A 20,179-nucleotide genomic window follows, 5' to 3' on the forward strand; every position below is an offset into this window, starting at 1 on the left:
AAGGTGAAGCAAAAAACAAAACAAAACAAAACAAAACCCAATAGATTTTTGTAGGATGTAAACTCAACAAGCATATTAATGCTAATTTTTTTATTAAGATACCATTGATATACAATCTTATGAAGGTTTCACATGAGCAACATTGTGGTTATTACATTCATCCATATTATCAAGTCCCCCCTATAACCATTTCAGTCACTGTCCATCAGCATAGTAAGATGCTATAGAGTCACTACTTGTCTTCTGTGTGCTGTACTGCCTTCCCCAGATGCCCCTACATTAAGTGTGTTAATCATAATACCTCTTAATCTTTCTCCCTCCCTCCCCATACCTTCTCCCCACCCCCTTCCCTTTGGTAATCGCTAGTCCCTTCTTGGAGTCTGTGAATATGCTGCTGTTTAGTTCCTTCAGTTTTGCTTTGTTGTTACACTCTACAAATGAGTGAAGTCATTTGGTACTTGTCTTTCTTCACATAGCTTATTTAACTGAGCATAATACCTTCTAGCTCCATCCATGTTGTGGCAAATGGTAGGATTTGTTTTCTTCTGTGGCTGAATAATATTCCATTGTGTGTATGTACCACCTGTTCTTTATCGATTCATCTACTGATGAACACTTAGGTTGCTTCCGTGTCTTGGCTATTGTAAATAGTGCTGCAATAAACATAGTAGTGTTCTTTTGAATCTGTAATCCTGCTTTCTTCAGGTAAATTCCTAGGAATGGAATTCCTGGGTCAAATGGTATTTCTATTTTTAGATTTTTGAGGAGCCTCCATATTGCTTTCCACAATACTTGAACTAATTTATATTCCCACCAGCAGTGTAGGAGGGTTCCCCTTTCTCCACATCCTCACCAGCATTTGTTGTTCCTTGTCTTTTGGATGTTGGCCATACTAACTGGTGTAAGGTAATATCTCATTGTAGTTTTTAGTTTGCATTTCTCTGATAAATAGTGATGTGGAGCATCTTTTCTTCTTTGGAGAAGTATCTGTTCAGATCCTCTGCCCATTTTTAAATCTTTTTGGGTGTTGAGGCATTTGAGTTCTTTATATATTTTGGATGTTAACCTGTTTTTGGATATGTCATTTATGAATATATTCTCCCATACTGTAGGGTGTCCTTATGAGTTCTTTATACATTTTGTATGTTAACCTTTTATCGGATATGTCATTTACTAATATATTCTCCCATACCATAGGGTGCATTTTTGTTCTACTGATGGTGTCCTTTGCTGAAGAGAAGTCTTTTAGTTTGATGTGGTTCCATTTGTTAGTTTTTACATTTGTTTCCCTTGCCCAAGATGTGTTCAGGAAAAAGTTGCTCATGTTTATATTGAGGATATTTTTGCCTGTGTTATCTTCTAAGAGTTGTATGGTTTCATGACTTACATTCAGGTCTTTGATCCATTTTGAGTTTACTTTTGCGTATGGAGTTAGGCAATAATCTAGTTTCATTCTCTTACATGTAGCTGTCCAGTTGTTGAAGAGGCTGTGTTTTCTCCATTGTATATTCACATCTCTTTTATTGTATATTAATTGGCCATATATGTATGGGTTTATATTTGGGCTCTCTATTCTATTCCATTGATCCATGGATCTGTTCTTCTGAAGTACCAAATTATCTTGATTACTGTGGCTTTGTAGTAGAGCTTGAAATTTGGGAGTGAATGCCCCCAGCTTAATTCTTCCTTCTCAGGCTTGCTTTGGATATTTGGAGTCTTTTGTGGTTCCATATGAATTTTAGAACTATTTTCTCTATTTTGTTAAAGAATGCTGTCAGTATTTTGACAGGGATTGCATTGAATATGTAGATTGCTTTAGGCAGGATGGCCACTTTGACAATATTAATTCTTCCTATCCATGAGCACAGGATGTTTCCATTTATTTGTATCTTCTTTAATTTCTCTCAAGAGTATCTTGTATAGGTTTCAGGCTGTAGGACTTTCACTTCCTTGGTTAGGTTTATTCCTAGGTAGTTTGTTCTTTTTGATAAAGAATAAATCTTTACTTATCTGTGCCTCTGTCTCTTTACTTATTTTCTGTCTGGTTGATCTGTCCTTTGGAGTGAGTGGTGTGGTAAAGTCTCTAAAATGAATGCATTGTATTCTCTTTCCTTCTTTAATTCTGTTAGTATTTGTTGCACATACTTGAGTGCTCCTGTGTTGGGTGCATAGATATGTATTATGGTTAAATCCTCTTGTTGGACTGACTCCTTTATTATTATATAATGTCCTTCTTTGTCTCTTGTTACTTTCTTTGTTTTGAAGTCTATTTTATCTGATACAAGTACTGCAACTTCTGCTTTTTCTCCCTGTTATTCACATGAAGTATCTTTTTCCATCCCTTGACTTTTAGTCTGTGTATGTCTCTGGATTTGAAGTGAGTTTCTTGTAGACAGCATATAGATGGGTCTTGCTTTTTTATCCATTCTGTAACTTTGTGTCTTTTGATTGGTGCATTTAGTCCATTTACATTTAGGGTGATTCTCAATAGATATGTATTTATTGCCATTGCAGACTTTGGATTCGTGGTTCCCAAAGGTTCAAGGGCAGCTTCTTTACTATCTAACAGTCTAACTTAACTCACTTATTATGCTATTATAAAAGCAATCTAAAGATTCTTTATTTTTCTTCCCTTTTTCTTCCTCCTCCACTCTTTATCTGTTAGGTATCATATTCTGTACTGACTGACTTTGTGGGTAGCTGATTTAATTTTGTATTTAGTTAGTAATTAATTGGTCTGCTTCCTTTAGTGTGGTTTTATTTTCTCTGGTAACATCTGTTTAGCCTTTTGAGCACTTCCATCTAGAGCACTCCCTTTGAAATACACTGTAGAAATGGTTTGTGGGGGGTAAATTTTTTCTTTTGCTTATCTGGAAATTGTTTAATCCCTCCTTCAAATTTAAATGATTATCTTGCCAGGTAGAGTATTGTTAGTTTGAGGCCCTTCTGTTTCATTGCATTGAATGTATGATGCCACTCCTTTCTGGCCTGTAAGGTTTTTGTTGAGAAGCCTGATGACAGCCTGATGGGTTTTCCTTTGCATGTGATCTTTTCTCTCTCTCTAGCTGCTTTTAATACTCTGTCCTTATCCTTGATCTTTCCTGTTTTAATTATTATATGTCTTGGTGTTGTCTTCCTTGGTTCCTTGTGTTGGTAGATCTGTGCAGTTGCATGGCCTGAGAGACTACTTCCTTCCCCAGATTGGGGAAGTTTTCAGCAATTATTTCCTCAAAGACACTTTCTATCCCTTTTTCTCTCTTCTTTTTTGGTACCGCATCATGCAAATACCGTTCCTTTCAGATTGGCCTCACAGTTCTCTTATTATTCCTTCATTCGTAGAAATCCTTTCTTCTCTCAGTGCCTCAACTTCTTTGCATTTGTATTCTCTAATTTCTATTCCATTTACTGTCTCCTCTACCTCATTGGATGTGCTTTTAAATCCCTCCATTGTATGTTTCATTTCAGTTACTGTGTTTTTCAAGTTTTCTATCTCTTTCTTGAAGTCCTCCCTGAGGTTTTGAATATTTTTCTGTAGCTCCATGAGCATGTTTATGATTTTTATTTTGAAATCTTTATCAAGAAGATTGGTGATTTCAGTTTCACTGAGCCCTCTTTTTTGTGTTTGAGGGATTTTGGTTTGAACAAGGTTCTTTTGCCTCTTCACAATGCTAATGAACGATAACTTTGTGTAGGCGGCACTTTCTAGTGCCCAGGTCCTCTACTGTCTGGAATCTTCCCAGCCCCTGGAGTGACAGTGAGCAGCACTGGTGTGTGCCAGGAAGGAAAGAGCTCTTTCCTGCTTCCTGCTGAGGTACCTGCCTCCACTGCAAGTGCCAGTGGGCCTAGCATGGAAGGAGGAGCCTCAGCATTAGGCCACTGTAGCTGCCATAGATGGGGCTGCCCTCCAGCTGGCCAGGCACAATAGTGGGGCCAGCAGGTTTGCACACAGGTGCCCACCGGGAGGAAGGAGCAGCAGCCTGCGTATTGCTGTGGGGGGGTCTGAGTGCTGTATTGCCAGCCAGGGGTGTAGTACCTGAAGCTCCTGAAAGTTCCCAACCTGCTGGGCCGACTGTGTTAGGACGATTTTGTCCACCTGTCCTTTCTTCTGAGGAACTAGCTCTGTGTAATCCTTTCCCCTTTAGTAGCCTTCTTGCTGTTGGGAAGTCTTTTAAAGCACCTGCCTGTCTTGTATCCTGGAGCAGCCAGTTGTGGGTACCTGTTCTCCACAAGTGAATGAATCTCAGTCTTTTTGAGTATTCCACCTGTTTTAGCTTTTCAACCCCACTAATCTCCAAAGCACAATGTAATGTGGGTTCATGCTCCCAGAGTAGATCTCCAGGGGTTGGTATTTAGCAATCCTCGGCTTCTACTCCCTCCCCATTTTGTTTCTCTTTCTTCTGCCATTGAGGTGGGGTGGGGGGAGGACTTGGGTCCTTCTGGATTGCGGCTTTGCTACTTTACCTTTTTCCATGAGGATAATCCTTCTCTTTTCCCCAGATGTAAGCCATCAGTTGCAGTCTTCTTTTTGGTCACTCTTTCAGGAGTAGTTGTATTTGCTGTATTTTCGTGTTATGTGGTTTTGGTAGGAGGTTGCTGCCTCACTTCTCATGCTGCCATTTTTTCCCCCAGATCTAATGCTAACTTTTTTTTACCACTGAAAGCCTGTCTAGCTTGTGAGGTGCATTCTGAGGTCAGCTGATAATTAGTTGCTTATGTGAGAGCTCTGGATAGTGCCTAATTAAAAGAAACCAAAGGAGTGACTCAAATATATGCTTGAAATGCCAGTGAGCCCTGAATTCCTACCTAAGCACATCAGAGGATTTGGGCCTTGATGGTGAAGGTAGGAAACAAGAGGAGTGGAGTAGCAGAAAAATATTTTTTCCTGATCCTACTTCAGCTTCACTTGGTATAAACTGCTGTTACCCAGCTCCTGCTTCAGAAGGGGTGGGGTGAGGAGCCAGTGGTGAAGGTGAGATCAGTCTCCTGATTTTTTTACAACAGTCTCCTGATTATTTCTGGCCCTACATGGGGTGTTCCATTTCATGCTTAACTTGACAGTATAAATTCATTTAAAATCAATTACCTATAATGGAAGAGATAGTTAACACTGAGAGAGTAGATGTTTTCCTCATGTAGTTACAAATACCTAGAATAATTCAGCCAAAATAGTGGTAGGTTTTTAGGTAATGTAATTCTAAATAATTTTAATTTTACCTGCTTTCATATAAAATATTTGTTTAAGAAATGGAATAATTTTCTTTGATAATTGCCAGTATAGTGATAATACTTTTCTATCAGTAAATTGGTATAATATTTATAAAATGTTTGATATGTCACATGAGTGTCTGATGGTGTCATTTCAAGTTATATGACTAAGAAATGCTGAGTGAGAGGGTATACTTTTAGTGTTTGAATAAAACTGGGATGAAAAAATAATATTGTTATCTTCTAGGGCCTGAAGTGGAAAATCCTGAAGTTTTGCCACACCCAGAAAAGGTTGGTCTGTATGACAGAGGTTAGCTATGCAGATCATGGGTTTAAATTTTTAAAAAGTTACATTGCTTTACATATCACGCTCATGTATGCTTCCCCTAGTCAGGAACATGGTTAAACCAATTTAATAGATAGAAATCTATTTGCATCTAACATCCCCTTCCAGTATTCTTCCTTATCTCTGATGAAATAATATTTTCTTGATATGTTTCTTATCCATCATTATCTTTTATTCTTTATCTAGAGGAGAAGTATATAACTTATCAAATTGGTTGCTGATATGATGTAACAAAAACGCTTTTTGTTGGTTTGTCTGTTACCCTAGTTCCTTTAATATTTCCTGCTAGATACTACTTTCCCATCTTCTGGTTCCTAATCAGAAACTGTATTGAATGCTCGTTTAGACTTTGCTTTCTGCATGTTGCTATGGGGAATCAGAACTGTAAGACTGGCTTCGCACACAGTGGACTCAAGCAATCAAGGACCTCCCTAGGCCAACCCCACCATATGTGTATCTTAGTTCATCTTAGCTGTACTTCACACTTTTCCCAACTCTGTGACTTTGTTCAAGTCAGGAGCCAGAAAGCAAGGGAAAGAGCATAAGGTTTGGAACCAGATAGATGTGCATTCAAAGGGCAAGTATGTCATTTGAATAGTGATATCCATTTCACAGGATCATTATGAGGACTGAGAGCAGTGACAGCTCATGGTAACTGGCTCCTAGTTGGTGCTTAATAAATATGTGCTCCTCTCTTTTACCCCTTCACAAATACTTAATTTCTGACTCAAGTCCCTTTTCTTCTATGGATCTTTTTTAGATGACTCTGGTGATCTTGACTAAAGTAAATTGCTCCCTCTTTAGCATTCATTATTCATTGACTATATCAGTAATTTCCAATCACTTGCATCCTGTGACATTAATAGATCTGAGAAAGAGAATTTTTTGGAACAAAGATGTTTGGAGAATACTATATCCTGAAGTCTCCTCAGAGATTTATAATAATGCGCATGGCTCTGAAAAGTCTTGTGGTAAAGATACATGTTTAACTTTGTTTAACCAAGCATTTTTTTTCAACCAATCATGAAAACCCTCCATTGCATCCCCTTTTCTTTCCCTCCAGAAAACTTATTTTGTAACACAATAGCCTCTGTAGTTTATGCCATATATCTGAGTTCATACAATGTTTTTGACATTATTTATACTGTAATTTCTTATGTATTTATGCCTTCAATCCTCAATTAGATGTTAAGTTCTTTTAGGGTAGGCTTATACACACACAGACACATATACTTTATTACATGTGGGCCTTGAATTTAATAGCTACAAGGACTTCAAATAGGAGGGACCCCTTGAACTGTGACTGGAAGGATCTGGTTCTTGAATTCCTTCTAAGTTCCTTCTATCTTTCTGAGCAAATTATAGTTTGTATTACTAGTAAATAAATATATCTTCTTAAGCTCTGTATGCTATTTACAAAGAAGATAAATATTGGCAGGTAGAAAAGGAAGAGAGGGGAAAAATGGTTTTCAGTTATTAAATCAGGATATTAGAGGTCTTACAGATTGCAGTGCATCCTGTCAGAGTACATGTCAGTGGTGGGTGGATTTGATTTTGTCAAACAGCCAGAAGTCATTGAAACTCATTCTTTTATTGAAGGTCAAACAAATTAACAGTTTTTAATATTGAAAAAAGTTCAGTACCTTTAAAGTATTGAGATTTTCTTGAATGGCTTATAAGTGGAACTTGAAAGCAATTTCAAAAGAGGAAGTCTGATATATTTTGTGCATGAGAAACATTGTGAGAATAGGTATAACCTATTAAAGTTGTATCTTTGAAAATTAATAGTCATTTAGAAATGAAAGGTTTGTGTTTTTTGTTTAGAGCAACCAAAACATAGACCCAAGGCTCATAATATTTACCTGGAATTGTCCTCCTGTTTTTCTCTCTAACCACCTGTCTTTTTGGCCTTTTTACTTCATATTTACATATTCATGCAGAGGTGGGGATAAAAAGATGAAACTATAACCAATTTTATTATAGGTTAAAAATATTTATAAAATTCAATAGTGATTTTTGGCAGGGGAGAATTTTACAACACAAATGTCAGTGAAGTTTTGAGATCAACTGTTAATTTAAACAGCCATGCCGTCTCTGCCTCTTCTATTAGCACAGATAATTTGCCATTTATAATTACTATCCACTTTTACCCTTGGTTCACTATTCAGTGTTTAACCATATATTTAAAGTTGTTAGTGATTTGGTTTAGGAAATTAATAAAGAGTATTTATGTTTATGGAAGAGGAGGAAAGTTGATAAAACTTTCTGGTGATAGTTTACCAACATGATTAACTTGAAAACTATAAGGTTTTCATTTTAGACACTTCATTGTATGTGCTATAATGATGCAATTTCTATTTGGAATACACAGGAACTAAATGCAGATGGATGCTCTCCTGAAATTAACCTTTCGGATGCTGCTATTAAAGTATCTGATATCGTTGCTGTGAAAGAGAAATCCTTAATTGAGGTAGAGAAGATCTTAGCAGCACCAAATACATTTTCTGAGCCTGGAAAGGAAGTCACATTGACCATGACTTCTGAAGAAACTAAGGATGAAGGAAGCTCTCTTGAAACTTTTGTGTCTGTCTTAGAAAGGTTACTGACATCACCAGAAACCTCCCAGGAGGAAAGACTGTTTGAAATGAGTGATTGTGAACCTAGGGAGTTGATGAAGCCTTTGAGCAACTCTCTGAGTTCCATATCAACACCTTCGACATGTCACAGAGATTTACTAGAAACCACAAAGGATGATGCATTGCCAGCTGACTTGTTTGCAGCACTAAACACCTTATCAGAAGCCAAGGTAGGACCCATCTGTCACAGGAAAGAAGGAGGCAGCAGTCTCAGTACTGGAAATGAATGTTTAGGAGTGGAGTGCAGCATGTCTCAGACCAGTGAAGATTGCACACAAATAGCAGAGGTGAATTTTGAGTCTCTTTGTTCTACTCCACCATTTGAACAGGATTCTAAGTTAGCTGAGCTGCAGGACAGGCATCTTTTAGTGCAGCATGTAAGTGCAAGTGTGAGTCTATAATTTTGCCTTTTATAGTACCCTTTAAGAAGTCTTCATTGCCCATAGACTTCATTTGAAATTCAAACCTTCTACCCAAAAATCAACACTTGGAAGATAGTATTTGATTTTGATGTGTACAGTGATCTTTTTTAGAGGTTCCCAAGGTGAGTTTTCAAGGGAATTAAACATTAAATAGATAAGTTTCCCCCCAAAAGACCTGAAAAGACAGATTGCTTATATATAGGAAGGAAAGAATTCTTTGCCAGAGTTTTCAATTAGCTCAGAAAAACACTGAGTCTACATGAGTGCAAAATAGAGATGAGATACCCAACACTGATTTCTAGTTGGACATAGAATACATGCAGTTGGGTTGTCAGGAGAGGGAAAAAATTATGCCTCCTCCGGCAGAACTTTGCATTCTACGTCTGAGGATACTGCCAGGTGGCACAGTTTTGGGGCTTTAGAATCCCCACAGTATTATGCCTGGAGATGCTGTAGTGGCCTACTGCTTGCAAAATCCCTTTTTCATATTGTCAGTGTTTCTCCTTTTAAAAACAATCTTTATTTTTTTCCTGATTATGATAGTAGCATATCTTCATTATAAAAAAATTCAACATTACAGCAATACATAATAATATAGTAAGAAAAAGTCCTCCACAATTATGGTTTTCAGAGATAATCATTGTTAACAGTGTGGTGTACCTGTCTCCCAATTTTTTCTCTGCATATTTTATGTAAATTTATTTTATATAAATGGGATTATATTATCTATAATGCTTTTCAACTTGTTTTTTTTAAATTTATTAATACATCTTGGTTATCTGTGTCAGCAAATGCAGCACACTACTTAAATCTTTTTACTTGCTGAATGGTATTCCACTGTATGGATATATTGTATAATTTATTTAACCAATTCACTAAAGATGGTCATTTAGATTGTTTCTTTTTTTCTTTTGGCTATTACTACAATGCTCCTAAAAACATCCCTGGGATGATTTAAGTAACATGATATTAAGCTTGTGTTGCAACATACACACCTGGAATAATAAAATAATAATCATAAAGTTCCCATCAGGAAAAAAAAATCTCAAAAAAGACATAATAGGACCAAAAAAAATCTAGAGAAAGATAAACTAATCATAAGAATAAGGCATAAAGATCGAATTAAACATTCCAGTATTCTAATCTGAAGGGAGATAATATGAATAAAGTATAGGAAGTTATGATTGGTATCAATAGAGTGAGTATGAATTTGTCAAGTCTTCAAAAAAATAAAAGGAAAAGATGTTTTTAAATGTAGAAAGGAGATTGGTTTAGAGTAAGTAAAATTAAATGCTCTTTTACTGAGGTGAAATTAAAATGTGAAACTTTCTACCCTGCAAAGCTTTGCAAATGGATATATAAATAAGCTCAGGGAACGTTTACATGCTTTGTATAAAAAACATATCTTCATGAAAATTAAATCTAGTGGATTATGATGAGGGAGTTATAGCCATTCCTTATATACTGGTAACTTTTTAATATCAATGTAATGGAGGTTATATACTGTCTTATCCCACAAAATATCACTTGCTGCTGACAAATCACAAAATATCGGCTGAACAAGAACATTGATTTTGCTTAGTTTAATATTTCTGTTGTTTTTATGTGTTTCTTATCATTCTGTGCTACCCATTTCCTATAAAATTAAAGCACCCTGAGTGACATTAGGTTTGTTCTTGAATTTTAAGGATGAATATTGACAAAAACAATTTTTACTTAATACCCTTATCTTAGGCTTTTAAATCTGCATTGTTACTTATTATATTATTACAACATTTTCAAATATGTTCACATATGTTTGTGAATTTTTGTACTTTTATCTTGTAAGAGGCATTTTCATGTAATCAAAAGACAAGATAAAACTTAATATCTTCTAGTTTTAACATTTTTGCATTGTTGTATGTATTTGTGTATGTATTTACATCGTATTTCAGACTCCTGAAGACCCAAATCCAGTTGGGTTGCAAACTTTGGTTCATCAAAGTATCACCTCTTGTGATCCACTACATAAGAAGGAAAATTCAAATCCAGTGGAGAATTGGTCTGACCAGGACCCTCGGTGTGGGTTAAGGAGATCATCCAGACTGAAAGTAGGCAGAGATGTGAAGCACACAGATGACATATATAAGATGCCAGCAGAGACTTTACCAAAAACACATGGCTGTGAGGATCAAACAAATAATAACTCTTCAACTGAGAATTTCAGGTATGCCACCAAATCATATTATCTTTCTCTCCAGATGCTGATAGATAATTCTGTGCTTGGGACATTATAGTCAGTATACAATTATCCCTAAGTAAAAAAACTTTATTTTTCAGTGTTGTTGCTTTATTTATTTTGCAGTTACTTTTTTAACCTAGAAAACTTTTTCACTTTTTAAAAAAAGGCAAAACAGTGGGAGATTTGTTGTATTTCAGCCTAATGCTAATTTTCTTTCTTTTTATAAAAATTAATTTAGTCAATATCCATCACATATAATTACAAATTTTTTTCTTGTGATAAGAACTTACAAGATTACTCTATTAGCAACTCTCAAATATGAAATATTATATTGTTAACCATAGTCACCATGCTGTACATTATATCCCCATGACTTATTTATCTTATAACTGGAAATTTGTACCTTTTGACCACCTTCACCCACTCTCCACCCATCTCCTCACCTCTGGCAACCCCCAGTCTGTTCTCTGTAAGTTCAGTGGATTTTTTTAGTCTCCACACATAAGTGAGATCATACAGCATTTGTCGTTCTTTATCTGACTTATTTCACATAACATAATGCTGTCAAGGTCCATCTATGTTGTCACAAATAGCAGGATTTACTTTTCTATGACTGAATAATATCCCGTTGTATATATATACTTTTATCTTTATTCATTTATCAATGGATACTTAGGTTATTTCCATGTTTTGGTTATTATAAATAATACTGCAGTGAACATGGGAGTACAGATATGATTTTAAGATAATGATTTTTGTTTCTTTTGGATAAATACCCAGAAATGTAATTGCTAAATCATATAGTAGTTCTCTTTTTTAATTTTTGGGGAAACCTCCATACTCTTTTCCATAGTGGCTACACCAGCTTACATTTCTACCAGTAGTGAACAGGGTTCTCTTTTCCCCACATCCTTGCCAATGGTTGTTAATTCTTTATACTAGCTATTCTGAAAGGTGTGAGGTGATAGCTGATTGTGGTTTTGATTGGCATTTTCCTGATGGTTAGTGATGTTGGGCATCTTTTCATATACTGTTGGCTGTTTGAATGCCTTCTTTGGAAAAATCTTTTTTTAGTCCCTTTCCCTTTTTAAAATTGGATTGTTTGGGTTTTTGCTGTTGAATTGTATGGGTTTTTTACTATATTTTGGATATTAACCTCTTATCAGATACATGATTCGCAAATATTTTCTCCCATTTGGTATGTTACCTTTCATTTTGTTGCTGGTTTCCTTTGCTGTACAGAAACTTTTTAGTTTGATCTAGTCATGCTTGTTTATTTTTGCTTTTGTTGTCTTTGCTTTTGGTGGCAAATCCAAAACATCCCTGCCAAGACTGATGTTAAAGTGCTTACCACCTATGTTTTTTTCTAGGAGTGTTACAGTCTTACATTCAAGTCTTCAATCCCTTTTGAATTGATTTTTGGGTATGCTGTAAGAGTGTGGTCCAGTTTCATTCTTTTGCATGTTGCTACCCAGTTTTCTGTGAATATTTATTGAAGAGATTATCCTTTCCCCATTGTATTGACTTGGCTCCTTTGTTATAATTTAACTTACCATAAATATGTAAGTTCATTTCTGGGCTCTCTTCTTTACCATTGGTCTGTGTGTCTGTTTTTATGCCAGTATTTTACTGCTTTTGATCATTGCCATACTACATGGCAAGTTGGGGTTTTTTTGCAAAGAGCCTGCCTCTTTTTCCACAGATAGTGAATAGTGGAAATAGTGACATACCAACTCAGAGAATGATGGACAAAAGACTCAGAATACTCACAGTTGTAGGTGACTGTCCAAAAGGAGAGAAACCCACAGGTGGCACAAAGAAAAGGCTAGAAACTATATGACTGGCATACCTGTCACAGAAAATCTGCAGTTTACTCAGCAGCCATCTCCATATTTAAAATGCCATGCTGCTTACCAGCAGCTCAGTTAAATACCTTTGAGTTTTAAAAATGTAGTAAAAATTTGTATGATTCTCTGTGAATGGTTATAGAGAACATGACAGTAATTTTAAAAACACATTTATTTTTCAAGAATAAAGGATCCTGCTTTAATGATTGAAGGTAAAGGGATGAAGAATATGCATTCATCCACACTGAAGAACAGAGAACAGATCAGGAAGAACAAAAAACTTGCAGGAAAAAATGGTGAGGCATATTTTATTTCCTTAAGTAAATAAGTTACAGAAATGTGGAATTCTGGTATTAAAAAGGGTTTAGAGATTATCTATTCCAATTTTCTCATTTTACTGATGAAGTTCAGAGAGGTTAAGGATTTTTCTCAGCATCACACATCTCTTTAGTAGCATAATTAGGACTTGATCCTAAACATCTGGCTCATAGGCTGGTATTTTTTTCAGTATGTGTACTTTGGAGAGAATAGTTATAGAACACATTTCAAACTTAATGTTGGACCTATTTGTGGCATGGCCAACCTAGCATAAGGCTTCTCTTATTCTTAGATGATATTTCTATGTTCCTATAAAACCCCAAAGAATGAACTAAAAACTATCAGAAACAATAAGAATCTAGAAAGACTGGTTAAAAAATAATGGGGGAATATTGGCAAAGTTGAAATATGGACTTTAGATTAAATAATAATATTGCATCAATGTTAAATTTCCTGAGTTTAAAAATAATGTGGTTATGTAAGATATGTCCTTGTTTCTAGAAAATACACACTTAAGTATGAGTAAAGGGGTATGGTATATATAAGTAATTCTTTATGTATATATGTATCTTTGTGCCTATGTGCATATGTAAAAAAGGATAAAGAATAATTTAAAGTGGTGTTAATATGTTAACAGTGGGTGAATCCTTTGTTCTATTTTTATAACTTTTTGTAAATCTGAAATTGTTTCCAAATAAAAAGTTTAAAAAATTCAGTAAACCAAAAGAAGATCTTTCTTTTACAAATACCTTTCATATATGAGCATTACCCATTAGAAAATATAAAAGGAGGTCCTATTTATAATAGTTACAAAGGAGAGGAGAGAATATTGCTAATGAAAAATGTGCCATACCTATGAGAAGGGAGTTTAAAAATACTGCTGATGTAAAAAAAAAAATTGAATAAATGGAAAGAGGAACCTTATGCTTGACCATATTCAGTGTTGTAAGAAATGTACTTCTTCCTAAATTACTCTATAAATGCCTGAGAGCTTAATCAAAGACAGACTTTTGTTTGTTAATTGTTTTGTTTTGCTTTATAGTGTTAGAGGTTAGCTACAAGAATGTTATAAAATGATATAAATTTCAGCTGGAAAAGTCAATATGAAAGACTAGTCTAGAAAACTCTGAAAAATAAAGGCAAAGAGAGAGTGGAGAGGACAGGAACCTGCTCTATATAATATGAAAGTAATTAGAAAGCCATAGAAATTAAAATAATTTGGTCCTGGCACAAGAACAGACAAATAAATCAATAAAACAGAAGTTAGATATAAAAGTCAGATACAATAGGACTATGGGGGCAGATATGTCATAAAGATAGCATCTCAAATTGGTGGCAGAAGGAAGGACTAGACAATAAGTAGTGAAAAATGTAAACAAAATTTTGTACCCCTGTAGCATTTCTTATACTAAATTTAATTCCAGTTTGGCCAAAGATTTAAATGAAAAAAGAAAAAGTTCTAGAAGAAAATATAAGTGAATCTTTTTATAATCTTTGAGTAGAAAAAGCCTTTTTAAAGTGTGATTCAAACCCAGAAGCCAGGAGGGAAAAGAATGATAAAATTGACTATATACATAAAAAAAGTATGGAAAAAAGCTCTAAAGAACACCAAATATCAGACACAGAAGAAATATGAATAACACTAATAAGGGGTTCATTACATTAGCATGCCAAGAACTCTTGCAAAACAGTAAGGGTAAAGAAAAATGGATAAGGGATATGAACAAGAAGTTCACAGAAAAAAAAATACAAATAGTGAAAAAGATTAACATCTCACTTATGATTAAAGAAATGGAAATTAGGAAGTATAATACTAAAGAGAATGCAAAACATGTTAAACATTTGAGAACTCCCAGTGGTGACAATGTGGAAAAAGTAAGCATTCTCATATGTTGTTGGTAATAGTGTTAAGTTTCTTCAGCCTTTTCACAGGGCATTTTATTTACATTCATCAGAATTTAAGTCAGTTCTTTTAAATCAGCAATTCTACTCAATTCTATATCTATACTTGCTTAAATCTGTAAAGATATTATAAGGATGTTCTTTACTACAATGTTTATTGTAATAAAATGACTAGAAACAATCTAAACTAGGTGATAAATTACAGTATAACCAATTAAATAATAAATTACAGTATAACCAATAAAATAATAGTCATTTAAGAAATCAGAATATATGTGCTGATAAGAAGAAAAAGAGGTCAGAGGCACTCAAGATGGCAACATGAGTAGGGTGGTGGAAATCTCCTCCCAAAACCATATATATTTTTGAAAATACAACAAATACAACTATTCCTAAAAGAGAGACCAGAAGATACAGTACAGCATTCAGGCTACAGCTACATCTGCGAGAAGTCAGCATCCTGCGAAAAGGGTAAGATAAAAAGCCATGACCCAGTTGAACCTGAGCCCTCCCCCCACCCCAGCTCACCAGTGGGAGGAAAAGAATCAGAGTGGGGAGGAAGTGGAAGCACAGGACTGCTAAATAACCAGCCCTAGTAATCTGCACTGGGAGCACAGACACACATTGCATGATGTACAGGATATTAGAGAAACAGAAAAGTAAAATATGAGATGGAGACTGCGAGTGGGTCCCCACAGCCAGCTCCCCTGAGACAAAAGAAAAGCTGGTGCTTTAAAAGTCTTAAAGGGACAGGGGGTTAACAGATGGACAAAATTGTTCCAGCACACACAGGTCAGCAGGCTGGGAACCTTAAAGAACTTCAGGTGACCTAACACCTTGGGTGGCAACCCAGCTCCAAAGCCCTCAGTGTGATAAGCAGTGTGCCATTCATTCCTCCCCGCCAGTGCTGCAAGCAAACCAGCTGACCTGCCACAGCTTCAGACCAGCCAGGGAGCAGCCCCACCCACAGCAACCACACAGAGTCTTCTCCCAGTGCACAGCTAACTGGGCCAGACCCAGAACCTGCCCCCAGTGTGCAGCAGCCCAGCACAGGCAGAGGAAGCTGGGGCAAGGTCTGGAAGGCATAAAGGGGTGCCATTCTCACAGGAGAATACACCCAGTGCATCGGCGAACCCATTCAGTGCCCTAGGTTATCAAGGGCCACCCTGCCATTGGCAGCTCAGGGAATTAACCCAGAGACTGCTCCCTGTGTGCGGGTAACCAGCACAGGCAGTGGAGAAGGGCAAAGCAACCAGCAAGCAGAAAGGGACTTTGTTCTCACAGCTGACAGATGCGCCACCTGCCGGCTATCACTTCTATCACCATGAAAAGGCAGAAGAATCTGGTCCAGTCAAAAATCACTTAACCCCAGAGAGAGGGCTGGGTGAGATAGATATAACCAATCTTCCTGATAAAGAATTCAGAATAAAACTTATAACCATGCTGATGGACCTGCAGAGAAATATGCAAGAGCTATGGGATGAAGTCTGGAGGGAGCTAACAGAAATGAACCAATCAATAGAAGGACTTAAGAACAAACTGGATGAGGTGCAAGAGACTATTAATGGAATAGAATTCAGAGAACAGGAATAGAGAGAAGCTGCGGCAGAGAGAGATAAAAGGATCTCTAGGAATGAAAGAATATTAAGAGAACTGTGAACAATCCAAATGGAACAATATTTGCATTATAGGGGTATCAGAAGAAGAAGAGAGAGAAAAAGGGATAGAAAGTGTCTTTGAAGAAATAATTAATGAAAACTTCCCTAAGCTGGGGAAGGAAATAGTCTCTCAGACCATGGAAGCCCACAAGTTTCCCAACACAAGGGACCCAAGGAAGGCAAAACCAAGGCATATAATAATTAAAATGCCAAAGATCAAAGACAAGGGTATTAAAGGCAGCCAGAGAGAGAGAAAAGATGACCTACAAAGGGAAACCCATCAGGCTATCATCGGACTTCTCAACAGAAACCTTACAGGCCAGAAGAGAATGGCGTGATATATTTAATGCAATGAAACAGAAGGGCCTTGAACCAAGAATACTGTATACAGCATGATTATCATTTATATTTGAAGGAGGGATTAAAAAATTTCCAGATTAGCAAAAGTTGAGGGAATTTGCCTCCCACAAACCAAATTGACAGGGTATTTTAAAGGGGCTGCTCTAGATGGAAGTACCCTTAAGGCTAAATAGATGTCACCAGAGAAAATAAAATCACAGCAAAGAAAGCACACCAACCAAATACTAACTAAAGGCAAAAAATAAAATCAACTATCCACAAAAGCAGTCAAAGGAAACATGAAAGAGTACACAATAAAACACCTAACATATAAAGAGTGGAGGAGGAAGAATAAGAAGGGAGTGAAATGAAGAATCATCAGACTGTGTTTAGAATAGCATAATAAGTGAGTTAAAGTTAGATGGTTAGATAGTAAAGAAGCTCCCCTTGAAACTTTGGTAACAAATCCAAAGCCTGCAATGGAAATAAGTACATAGCTATCGATAATTACCTTAGTATAAGTGGTCTGAATACACCAATCAAAAGACACGAGTAATCAAATGAATTAAAAAACAAGACCCATCTATAGGCTGCTTACAAGAGACTCACTTCAAACCCAAAGACATACACAGACTAATAGTGAAGGGATGGAAAAAGATACTTCATGCAAATAATAGGGAGAAAAAAGCAGGTGTTGCAGTACTTGTATCAGATAAAATAAACTTCAAAACAAAGAAACTAACAAGAGATAAAGAAGGACATTACATAATGATAAAGGGGTCAGTCCAACAAGAGGATATAACCATTATACATATATATGCACAGGAGCACCGACATATATGAAACAAATGCTAACAGAAGTAAAGGAGGAAATAGAATGCAATGCATTCATTTTAGGAGACTTCCACACACCACTCACTCCAAAGGATAGATCGACCAGACATTAAATAAGTAAGGACACAGAGGCATTCAACAAAACACTAGAACATATGGACCTAAAAGACATCTACTGAACTCTGCACCCAAAAGTAGCAGGATACACATTCTTCTCAAGTGCACATGGAACATTTTCCAGAGTAGACCACATACTAGGCCATACAAAGAGCCTCAGTAAATTCAAAAAGATTGAAATTCTACCAATCAACTTCTTAGATCACAAAGGTATAAAACTAGAAATAAATTGTACAAAGAAAACAAAGAGGCTCAAAAACACATGGAGGCTTAACAGCATGCTCCTAAATAATCAATGAATCAATGACCAAATTAAAACAGAGATCAAGCAGTATATGGAAACCAGTGACGACAACAGCACAATGCCCCAACTTCTGTGGGACACAGTGAAGGCAGTTCTAAAAGGAAAGTGTATATAGCCATCCAGGCCTGTTTAAAGAAGGAAGAACAATCCCAAATGAATAATCTAAAGTCAAAATTATTGAAACTGGAAACAGAAGAACAAATGAGGTCCAAAGTCAGCAGGAGGGACATAATAAAGATCAGAGAAGAAATAAGTAAAATTGAGAAGAATAAAATAATAGAAAAAAATCAATAAAACCAGGAGCTGGTTCTTTGAGAAAATAAACAAAATAGATAAACCCCTCTCCAGACTTATTAAGAGAAAGAGAGAATCTACACACATCAACAGAATCAGAAATGAGAAAGGAAAAATCATGATGGACAGCACAGGAATACAAAAAATTATTAGAGAATACTATGAAAATCTATATGCTAATAAAGCTGGATAACCTAGAAGAAATGGACAACTTTCTAGAAAAATACAGCTTTCCAAGACTGACCAAGGAAGAAACAGACCAATTACCAGCAATGAAATTGAATCGGTAATCAAAAAGGTACCCAAGAACAAAATCCCCGGTCCAGATGGATTCACCACTGAATTTTATCAGACATATAGAGAAGTCATAATACCCATTCTCCTTAAAGTTTTCCAAAAAACAGAAGAGGAGGGAATTCTTCCTAACTCATTCTATGAAGCCAGCATCACTCTAATACCAAAACCAGGCAAAGGCCCCACCAAAAAAGAAAATTGCAGACCAATATCCCTGATGAACATAGATGCAAAAATACTCAACAATATATTAGCAAACTGAATTCAAAAATACATCAACAGGATCATACACCATGATCAAATGGGATTCATCTCAGGGATGCAAGGATGATACAACATTCAAAAATCCATCAACATCATCCTCACAAAAACTACATGATCATCTCCATAGATGCTGAAAAAGCATTTGACAAAATTCAACATCCATTCATGATAAAAACTCTCGACAAAATGGGTAGAAGCAAGTACCTCAACATAATAAAGGCCATATATGACAATCCCACAGCCAACATCATGCTTAACAGCGAGAAGCTGAAAGCTTTTCACCTAAGATCAGGAACAAGACAGGGATGTCCAGTCTCCCCACTTTCATTCAACATAGTACTGGAGGTCCTGGCCACAGCAATCAGACAAAACAAAGAAATAAAAGGCATCCAGATTGGTAAAGAAGAAGTCAAACTGTTACTATTTGCAGATGACATGATATTGTACATAAAAAACCCTAAAGAGTCCACTCCAAAACCCTACACGTTATAGCAAATGAACCAACAGAGAAGATTAAAATGGAGTAACAAAAAATATTCAGTGTTAATCCAAAAGAAAGTAGAAGAGGGGAAAAAAGCAGATAGGAAAGACTGAAACAAATAGCAAGATGATACATTCAAACCCAACCGTATCAACAGTCACATTAAATGTAAATAGTTAAGATACTCTCAATTAAAAAGGAGAGTGTGTCAGAGTGGATGAAAAAAGCAAGACCCAACTATATGCAGACTTAAGAAACACACTTGAAATATAAAGACATAAAAAGGGTTAAAACTAAAAGAACAGAGAGAAACATACTTTGCTGATATCAGTTGTATTAGTTTCCTATTTTAGCAACAATTTACTTCAAGTTTAGTGACTTAACACAAATTTATTCTTTTACAGTCCTGAGGTCAGAAGTCCAAATGAATATTAAGGGGTTAAAAACAAGGTGTCAGCAAGACTAGATCATTCTGTAGGCACTGGGAGAAAATATTCCTTATCTTTTCCAGCTTCTAGAGGGAATGGGTATTCCTTTGCTCCTGGGCACATCAGCCCAGTCTCTGCTTCTGTTGTCACATTGCTTTCTTCTCTTTTGATCCTTATGCTTCCCTCGTATAAGATTCTTGTGATTCCATTTAGGGCTCACACAGATAATCAAGTCTCAATAAATTTAAAAGAATGAACGTCATAAAGTG

At 36.1% G+C, this 20,179-nt stretch overlaps 1 protein-coding gene across 1 annotated transcript in view; it reads left to right on the forward strand.

Moving 5' to 3' along the window:
* Positions 1-20,179, forward strand: part of ANKRD31 (ankyrin repeat domain 31) — a 173,190-nt gene that overhangs the window by 46,283 nt on the left and 106,728 nt on the right. Inside the window, exons 6-9 of the mRNA XM_037000313.2 lie at positions 5,453-5,496; positions 7,923-8,474; positions 10,544-10,815; positions 12,861-12,973. Coding sequence (XP_036856208.2) covers positions 5,453-5,496; positions 7,923-8,474; positions 10,544-10,815; positions 12,861-12,973 — 981 coding nt within the window. The remainder of the gene's footprint in view (positions 1-5,452; positions 5,497-7,922; positions 8,475-10,543; positions 10,816-12,860; positions 12,974-20,179) is intronic.

This window comes from Manis javanica, chromosome 1, assembly GCF_040802235.1.
Source record: "Manis javanica isolate MJ-LG chromosome 1, MJ_LKY, whole genome shotgun sequence".
Classification (NCBI taxonomy): Eukaryota; Metazoa; Chordata; class Mammalia; order Pholidota; family Manidae; genus Manis; species Manis javanica.